General features: G+C 36.7%; 1 protein-coding gene across 1 annotated transcript; it reads right to left on the bottom strand.

The window, feature by feature from the left end:
* Window positions 1–2,210: 2,210 nt before the first annotated feature.
* LOC119589639 (ankyrin repeat domain-containing protein 16-like) lies at window positions 2,211–9,352 on the bottom strand. The gene is made up of 9 exons (XM_037938233.1): window positions 9,263–9,352; window positions 7,603–7,630; window positions 7,292–7,449; window positions 4,732–4,783; window positions 3,980–4,018; window positions 3,355–3,637; window positions 2,912–3,019; window positions 2,523–2,716; window positions 2,211–2,269 (listed from the first exon to the last, which is right to left on the bottom strand). The coding sequence occupies exons 2-8, from the start codon at window positions 7,609–7,611 to the stop codon at window positions 2,598–2,600; spliced, it is 768 nt and encodes a 255-aa protein (XP_037794161.1). The 5' UTR covers window positions 7,612–7,630; window positions 9,263–9,352; the 3' UTR covers window positions 2,211–2,269; window positions 2,523–2,597.

The raw sequence follows: 9,352 nt of genomic DNA, 5'->3' as shown, positions 1-9,352 counted from the left end.
TAGGAGGTGGATAGCAGAAGGGTTGGTGAAGGGACAGAAACAAAGAGGAAGAAAAAAAGACAATGCAAAATTAGTTGAGTCGAGGGCTGAGTCCCAAGGTTGGGGAGTTCCCCATCATTGGGTCCCAGTCTCCGCCTCCTAAGCCCCCCCACGACAACAACGGGCAAGGGATTGGGGGGGGGGGGGTTCAGCATTCAAAATAAAGAAGTTATTTGCTTGCTTTCTCAATTGAGTTGCACTTGTACCCAAATTATTGACAAACCCAAAAGTTATTGAAACCTTATGAAACAGTTGGTGGAAATTGCTGGACGTAAAAACAAAAGTTTTCCTTGTTACACCTGCAGTAGTCCCTTTGTTATTGAATTAAGTAACTCAAATTCACCTGGATAAGTTCAGGCAAGATATGAAACAAAACTAGGAATGCAAAGACTTAAAAGCTGGTGAGGCGTAATAGATTACTAAACAGAAATAATGGTAAAGTAAAACAACTGTTTTACATAGAATATTAGTTTTCTAAAAGATTACATATTAGTTTTCTGTTACACAAAACATTAGTTTTCAGTTTTTGTTATTACCTATATGACAATAAACAGTAACAATTTAATAAATGTAACAAGAGTTGGAATAATACATGTGTATGTGTGTGTGTGTATATGTATATATATATATATATATATATATATATATATATATATATATAAATGTATATATATATATATATATATATGTATACATATATATATGTATATATATGTAAATAATGTGTGATATATTATATATAATATATATAATATATATATATATATATATATATATGTATATGTATTTTTTTTTTTTTTTATTAACGGTAGGTTCATGTTTTGAGCTGCCGTGATCACAGCATGATACTTAATTGTAGTTTTCATGTTGTGATGCTCTTGGAGTGAGTACGTGGTAGGGTCCCCAGTTCCTTTCCATGGAGAGTGCCGGTGGTACCTTTTAGGTAATCATTCTCTCTATTGATCCGGGCTTGGGACCAGCACTGACTTGGGCTGCCTTGCCCATCCAGTGGCTAAATAGGCAATCAAGGTGAAGTTCCTTGCCCAAGGAACTTCATCGTATCTAGGTTCGATTTACCTAAAATTGTGTAAATCAGCGCACGTGCTCACATACGCGCGCGGCGATGCGTGTGTGCATGGATGCACCCACGCACTCGCATGCGGCGAATGGTGTATGCACTTGCACTGATTTTATATATATGTATATATATGTATATGTATATATATGTATATATATGTATATATATGTATATATACATATATATATATATATATATATATATATATATATATATATGTGTATATATAATATATATATATATTATATATATATATATATAATATATATATATGTATATTAATATGTATATATGTATGATTGTATATATATATATATATATATATATATATTATTATATATATATATTATATAAATAGTATATTATTATATACAAAAAAAATAAAAATTATATTAAAAAAAATATTTTTTTTATAAAAATTATATATATATATATTATATATATATATATATATATATCTATAATTATATATATAAATATTAATTAAAAATTTTATTATATTATTTATATATATATATATAAATTTTATTAATATATATTTAATTTTATATAATTATATAAAATAATATAAATATATATAAAAATATAATATATATATAATATATTTTATTTAAATATATATATTTTTAAAAAAATTAAAAATTTAATATAAAATATATATAAATTTTTATTATATATAATTTTTTATTATGTGCGTGGGGTGCGTGTGTGTGGTGCTGGGGTGTGCGTGCGTGTTGCGTGCGTGTGGTGCGTGTGTGTGTGTGCGTGTTTTTGCGCGGGGGGTTTGTGCGCGTGGGGGGGTGCGTGTGTTGTGGTGGTGTGTGTGGTGTGTGGTGTTGGGGTGGGGTTTTGCGTGTGGTGTGGTGGGGGCGCGTGTGGGTTTGTTCTTCCCCCAGAGCTTTCATGTCATATGGGGTTAGAGATCATATGGGCTGCCTCCACTCTCTTTTGTCTCCCTCTCTTCCCCCCATTTTCTATTTCCAGTTTCATCATCATCTGCCTGCTTACATAATCATCATTTCCTGGATTTTCCTGGATACCTCAGTTACATCACAGTGTAGAGGCAGTCAGTAACAAAGCAGAGTAAACACCATTTTCAGTTTCTAGTATTTACTGATTAGTGATGCTTGGAATCTATTTTCTGAAAATTACCTGAAAATATAGTAAAGATACATTTAATAACATAAATAAACCTAAATTCCACAGATTCTAAAATTACATTTCATAACATAAACATACCAATTTGACTGTTGTGTTGTGTGTACTCTTCATGTGTCTGATTACTGTGATGTGTATTCTCTAAACCTTGGGTGATGCTATCCTGGTTGGCAATGATATATGATAGAATCCCTATGCAGAACTTGACTTTTTCTAGTGCTGTCACATGAATATAAGGTGTGCTTACTTCAAATTGAATACAGTGTGCAGAGACAAGCGACTCATGGTATCTCTGAAGTATCTGAACCATTATTGCTTTATTTCAAAATGGCATCAGCTGGGAGGGCAGAATACCATTCTTATCACCAATGTCTTGTGCCCCAAGCTTCAGCAGAACCTTTATACAGGCTGTTCTCTGAGCACTGCAAGCAAGCCAGAGAGCTAGAAAAAAAAATTGGAAATAAAATAATTAGAACAAAGGTAAGGTCTCCACATTCTACATTTTTCATATCTGACAGTAAATTTAAGAGATCATCAAACAACTGTAATTTTCTTCTCACAGGTTTTAAAAAAAAATAGTTTTAAAACCAGATTGAAAACTATAAAAAACAAAAGCAAAATTCTCTGTGTCCTCACCAGTCCTTCCATTCTCATCCTGTGTATTAACTTTACAGCCTTGTTCTGCCAGCATTTCTACCAGTGCTGTGTGGCCTTCCTTTGCAGCACTATGCATTGCAGATAAGCCTGTTATAAAAAAATAAATAAATAAATATGTGTGTGTGTGTGTGTGTGTGTGTGTGTGTGTGTGTGTGTGTGTGTGTGTGTGTGTGTGTGTGTGTGTGTGTGTGTGTGTGTGTGTGTGTGTGTTGTGTTTGTGTTTGTGTGTGTGTGTGTGTACATATATAATAACAAATAAGAAAGACATTTGTAATCCAACTAAACATAATCCCTACAATCAACTTTTCCTTTTCTTTTTCTTTTTTCTGTTTTTCAGCAGCTCAGATTATCATACCTTTACTTCAGATTTACAGAGGTCCACAAAAGGAAAATAAAAATGTACATATCAAGCCACATCTCACCTGTTTCAGAGAGCAGATTAACATCAACTCCATGGCTTGCTAAGAGGAACTTCACCACTTGCCCCTGTCCCGCTTCTGCTGCCACATGGATCCCCATGCGTCCAGTCTTGTCCTTGGCATACACACTGGCATTGTGTTCGATTATCAGTAGCTCAGCGATGTTCCTGTGGCCCATACGCAATGCCTCAAGCAGGGGTGTGTTGCCACAAGCATCAGCTTCATCTGTGCTGTAGTTTCCTCGTGATAACAGGATCCTTATGACGACTTCCTTTCCCCCATCAAGCTGTGAAATGTTTAATTTTCTTGGGCGTGGGTTCTCACATCTCATCATCTCATACATCACATCATCATCATCGTTGTTGTAATTTCATCAATAATTCTGATAGTAATAAACTAAAATATTTTCTTCCTAAAAACTCAGGGAATGGAGTTAACACATGAAGTAAGGAAGGCTTATTCTCCGACTCTCTGAAGATTAAGCACTTGAGTAAACAAAATTAATAAAGTGACCAATAGAAGACTAGCTATTCAATGTAATGGTTAAAAAGAAGACAATCATCTAAAAATTTAAAAGGTTTAAAATGAATAATTCACTCTAGCCGACATCATTTCTTTCAATACAAACCTCAATCCTCTCAATACCCCTGCAAAATTTAATGACCTGCTGTTTGTAAGGGAGTTCTGCCTTTTTAGTGACATTTTTCCACACTGACCCATCCACATCCACGGAAATTTAAAAATTTTTCCTTGTCACCCCCCCTACAAGCAAGGGGAAAGCGGGTCCGCCATCTTTTTTTTCCCGGCGCAGTTTCCCCCTTTCTCAATGAGGTCCCCTGATGACCTGGGGGTTTCTTTTCGTGCTGCCCCATCAGTGGCGTCCAGTCGGTCGTTTAAGGGGGTCAATTGTTGTCCTGGTAGCGTTTGTCTGATACAAAAAATCTTAAAAAGATTTTTCCTATCTTGTTTATAAATGGAAAAGTGAGGGGCAAGTTCTTTTTTTAATTTTCTATTTTTCTTTTTAAAGAAAAAAAATGTATACTCTTAATTCCAAGAAAATAAAAAAAAACTACAAGTTATCTCCATATAGTTACAAAAAAATATTGAAAAAAATTTTTTTTTTTTAATAGATCACCCAATTTCCAAAACTGCTACAACTTACAAAACATAATTTTTCCAATAAACATTTTGGGTAATAAAGCTTTCATCTATAATAAAAAAAAGGGGAAAATTTTTTTTTCTTTTTTTTTTATCCAAAAATGCCATCACACTTATAATGTCTCCACTGTCCAAAAATTAACCCCTCCCATCCCATGACCCAAAAAATTTTGACAAGGGAAAGTGTGATGCCTGAACTGCCAGTCAAAGGCCTCTTTCCACAGCATTCTGCTGCTCTAGGCATGGGGGCCCCAAACCTTGAGACAGGAGCCATCTGAAAAGGGGAAAAATGGACCATTTAAAAATTCGTTTATAGAAAAAAAAAAAAATCTACATTCTAATTTACTTTAACTCATAGTCCTGGATGAAGGGGCATTACCACATCCGAAATTACGTGGACTAGGTAACTTTTATTAAATCATACCCACTTAGGACTATTCCAGGCAACAGATCATTCTGTCATGTTTATGATTGTGCATTTCCTTCAGCTGCTCTTACAAAGGGAAATCTCATGCCAAAAAATCCCCTTGGGGTTTTCCTGAGGGAGAACCGGATTGTCTATTGTTTTGTATAAAGGTGAATTTTTGCATATAAATCATTAAGTGCTCTGTCTCCTCGTGTTTTAAATACTTCTCGCCTTTTTGGGTCTCTGTTAGCCTTTAAGATGACCAAAAAAGGGGAAATTAAAGCTGTGGTGGCAGTAGCTTTTATTTATCATAATCAAAAGAATGATTCCTTTCATTTTTTTTCCTTTAAAAAACCACTTCAAACTTTTATAAAAGTATAACAACCTTATTTTTTGAAATGGCTCTAATTTTCATAATGGCTCCTACAGCTTAAATCTACAACTAATTGCATATCGCACCTGAAAATGTAAAAACAGTAAAATCAGTTTTGTATACAAATGTATAAAGAAAAATCAATCTCTATTGATGCGGCCACAAGGCTTTTGCCCCGCACTGTGTCTAAAACGGCCCTGAGGCAAGCCCGTTGCCACCATGTCCCAGGAAAGTCCCAAGAAAAACCCCTATTATTCCAGGGGGGAATGGGTTAATGTAATGATAAAAAGGTTCACTTTCAAATACTAACGCAAATTTTTTTATGGTAGTACAACTTTTTCTGATATTCTGGGTTTTCATCCTTTTCACCAAAATATCACTAGATACTTTAATCAGGTTTTATTCACAATGAAACGCTTCAAAACCCGCTTTCCCGATTCCTTGGGCCATTTTTTGGGCCCCTCCAACAATACAGACAGACTGGCCCAAAAGATGGACGGTGCTCCGATATTGAAGATTTTAGAGACTGTCTGCTTCTGTTTGTCCCTGTCCCCTGTCTGTCTATCTGTCTGTCTGTCTGTCTGTCTGTCTGTCTGTCTTCTGTCTGTCTCTGTCTGTCTCTGTCTGTCTGTCTGGTCTGTCTTCTCTGTCTGTCTGTCTCTGTCTGTCTGTCTGTCTGTCTCTGTCTGTCTGTCGTGCCCTGTCCCTCCCTCCCTCCCTCCCTCCCTCCCTCCCTCCATCCATCCATCATTCCATCCATCCATCCATCCATCCATCCATCCATCCCTTTGCCAACCTAAACCCATGTCCAGCACACCCTGTTTTTTCACTAATGATTTCCTTAACCACATTATTGAAGAGCCCAAACTGGTGAGTTTCATAACTTTTGTTTTTTTTGTTCTCTCTATTTGGATTCATATTGGGGAAGTATCTCTTCTACTGATTAGCCAGAATTTGTTTCTAATGTCTTTTTTCTCCTAGAAGTGTGCAGCCGCCCGCCTTCCTCACCTCACACAAGGAAGTGGATGATCACATCCAGGCAGGTCTTTGCATACCTTGTTATTCAAATGCTAGTGGGATACAGCTGTCTCCCTGTGACTGCAACTACTCCCAATTGTAGTGCCAACTCAGAGGTAATATCAAGGGAAAGGTCTGACCAACTGACAACTCACCTCCTCTATGAAGAGGAAGGAGCACCACTTCTGGAGGTCAGGATGTGGAAGCTCTGACTAGTCATGGATGCCCACAATGACTCATTCCTCTTGACTTTCATGCCAGTAAGGGACCTTGCCATAAACAAGTCATTGTGGAACTTCCATAGGTAACTAGCTGTCCAAGAGGGCAAGGTTCAGATAGAAGGTCTACAATCTCTCTGCCAGGTGGCTAAGGACACCTCTTGTTTCAGGGTATACATCAGGCAGGACCCTGGTAAAATGCCCTCATCCACACAAGAAGTGCTGCAGTTGATAGTCTAGCAGCTTCTTTGGGAGAGGATTATGTCAATGACTTGCTTTCATCTGTTGTACCCCAAAAGGACACATGCTATAGTGACAGCCCAGCTGAACAGGAAGTTCATGCCTACGGGTGAGATGGGTGAGCAATGTGAACTACCACAGCAACAAGACAGGGCTGCTAGCCTTGCAGTGGAAGGACCACATCATCGTCACCATGTTGTTGACTGTCCATACCTCAACCACGGGTGGGGGGCAGGAGTTGGTATGGAGCCAGGACATGTCCACACACAAGTGGGCCATGACTCCATACCTTTAGAGCTCCCAGCTGCTTCTAAATTCTCCACAGTTTAGCCAAGGACCACAAAGTACCCAGTTTCATGGGTGGCCATAAGGAGGCACTGCAGAAGTCTTGATGATGGAGAGGCTATAAGCTGGCAGGGGAGGCTTATGCACAGCTGCTCCCTTTTTTGCATTAAATATAACAAAAGCCATTAAAAATCCTAAAAACAAAATGCAGAAAGGGATAAAACCTCAACCCTCCCATCATACCCCAACACTTGTGTGCAGCCAGCAGAAGCTGCAACATGAAGTGCTGTATCTCCGGACTTGCTGTGGACGAACTTCCGCCAGTCTGCACTCATTTGGCTTGCATTTGCCTCAAGCCAGTGCAAGTCACTTCTTTGGATGGCTGATAACAGGTCATGGTCCTATAAAATAAATCAGTGTTAGCAAATTTTAAAATAAAAAATCCATATTTAATATTCATAGCTGCTAATTATCAATATATATACATAATAAAACAATAACGCTAATTAACAAAAGGTACACTGAAACATATACAATCCTCATCAAAGCCTCACCATATTCATTTGTCACAAGTAGGGCAAACTGTTGAGATTAAAAATACATTTCAATTTATATATATTGGAAAATATAAATAAATCATATGTAAGAATGTATACTGAATTTACAAAAAGAGGTTGAAAGAGTGTATATAATTCTAATTTTATATGAAATAATATGTACAGTAGCTAGGCTAATGCAATGGTTCCCAACCTACTCTATTCTGTGGCCCTCGACCTGTATATAATAATCTCCATGGCCCTGTTCAATGTCTGTCATCTTTGCAGGTTCAGTTATTACTAGTTACGAATATGTAATGGTGCCAATATCTATATGACAAGAATACTTTATGGAAAGATTTCAGTTTCATGATATGTGAGAGATAATTATCTGTATCACAATTAAGTCTAATTTCAAAGTTATAATTTCCATATTGCTCCATAACACCCTTACAGCATCCCTCAGGTAGGAACCCCTGGGCTACTGTTTCATTACATAAAAAAATCAGTCTAACCATGATAAATATTGGCAAGTTATAGAATAAAAAATCACATCTCTTATCACTTGTCCACATTTTTTTTGAGTAGTTGCACAACCCACTTGGTACTTTGCCCATTTGCAGAATAGCTATTTGCTAACATTCCTTAATGTATCCATTTGTATTGGCTAATATTTCAGTGCATGTATATATATGATCAGCCTATCTAACTTGGCTAATGGTATGCATACTTAAGCTAATGGCCCAATGACACCCTTTATATGGATAATTTAGATGTCTCATTTGTTGAAAAGAGGTGACCAGGATCAACAAGAATGAGAAAATGACTTCAATATATATATATAATATTATATATATATATCTATATATATATATATATATATATATATATATAAATATATATATATATATTATATATATATATATTATATATATATATATATATATAAACCTATAAAAATATGAACACAAAGAAACCTATATGTGAACATAAGTAAATACACAGTAGGAAGCAAACAGGAAAGTGTGGACACACTTTCCTGTTTGCTTTCCTACTGTGTATTTACTTATGTTCACACCTAACTTTCTTTCCCTCACATATACATATAAACATTTGTGTACTCAAGGACACAGCCTCCGGGCTAGTATAGTGGTAATGTGTCGGCCTCTCAAACCGAGGGGTTGGCGGTTTTGCCCAGGCGTGAGAAGTTGCAATTATCGCCTGAGGTTACTGCTGTGGCTGGGCACCACGGCGGGTAAGGGCTAGGTTCAGCCGAGTCAGCATCAGCTGACACGCATGAGCGAGTCGACACAGGCCGGACACACTGGTGCATACATGTGCTCATGTACACATACATGTAGATAGGTAGTTGAACATTTAAATACATTCATACACACACATACACCCACATATATAATAATTGATGTAAGGAAAACATAAATACAAGTGAACTGCATCAAAAGGATGCAGTGCTTGTCTGTCTGACTAGCTGTTTATCTTTATAAGAAGGGGTATTTGCTTTCCTCCCCCCAGGAAGATCCCCATAATCCTAAAATCTCTCATCCCCTTACCCTCCATATAATTACCTCATTATCTCCTATATCCTCATTACCACCATTTCTTCCTTCTACCAACCCTGAAATAAATAAAAAAAATATATTCATTCCATTAAACTCACCAACATTGCTAGGCAAATGTACCAAACAAGAACAAAAACAAAAAAACAAAAGGTTTCAATGGGCGTTCCTCCTCCTGCTCTGCTTCTCTC

This window comes from Penaeus monodon, chromosome 26 (assembly GCF_015228065.2).
Source record: "Penaeus monodon isolate SGIC_2016 chromosome 26, NSTDA_Pmon_1, whole genome shotgun sequence".
Lineage (NCBI taxonomy): Eukaryota > Metazoa > Arthropoda > Malacostraca > Decapoda > Penaeidae > Penaeus > Penaeus monodon.
This window is presented reverse-complemented; position numbering and strand designations above follow the sequence as displayed.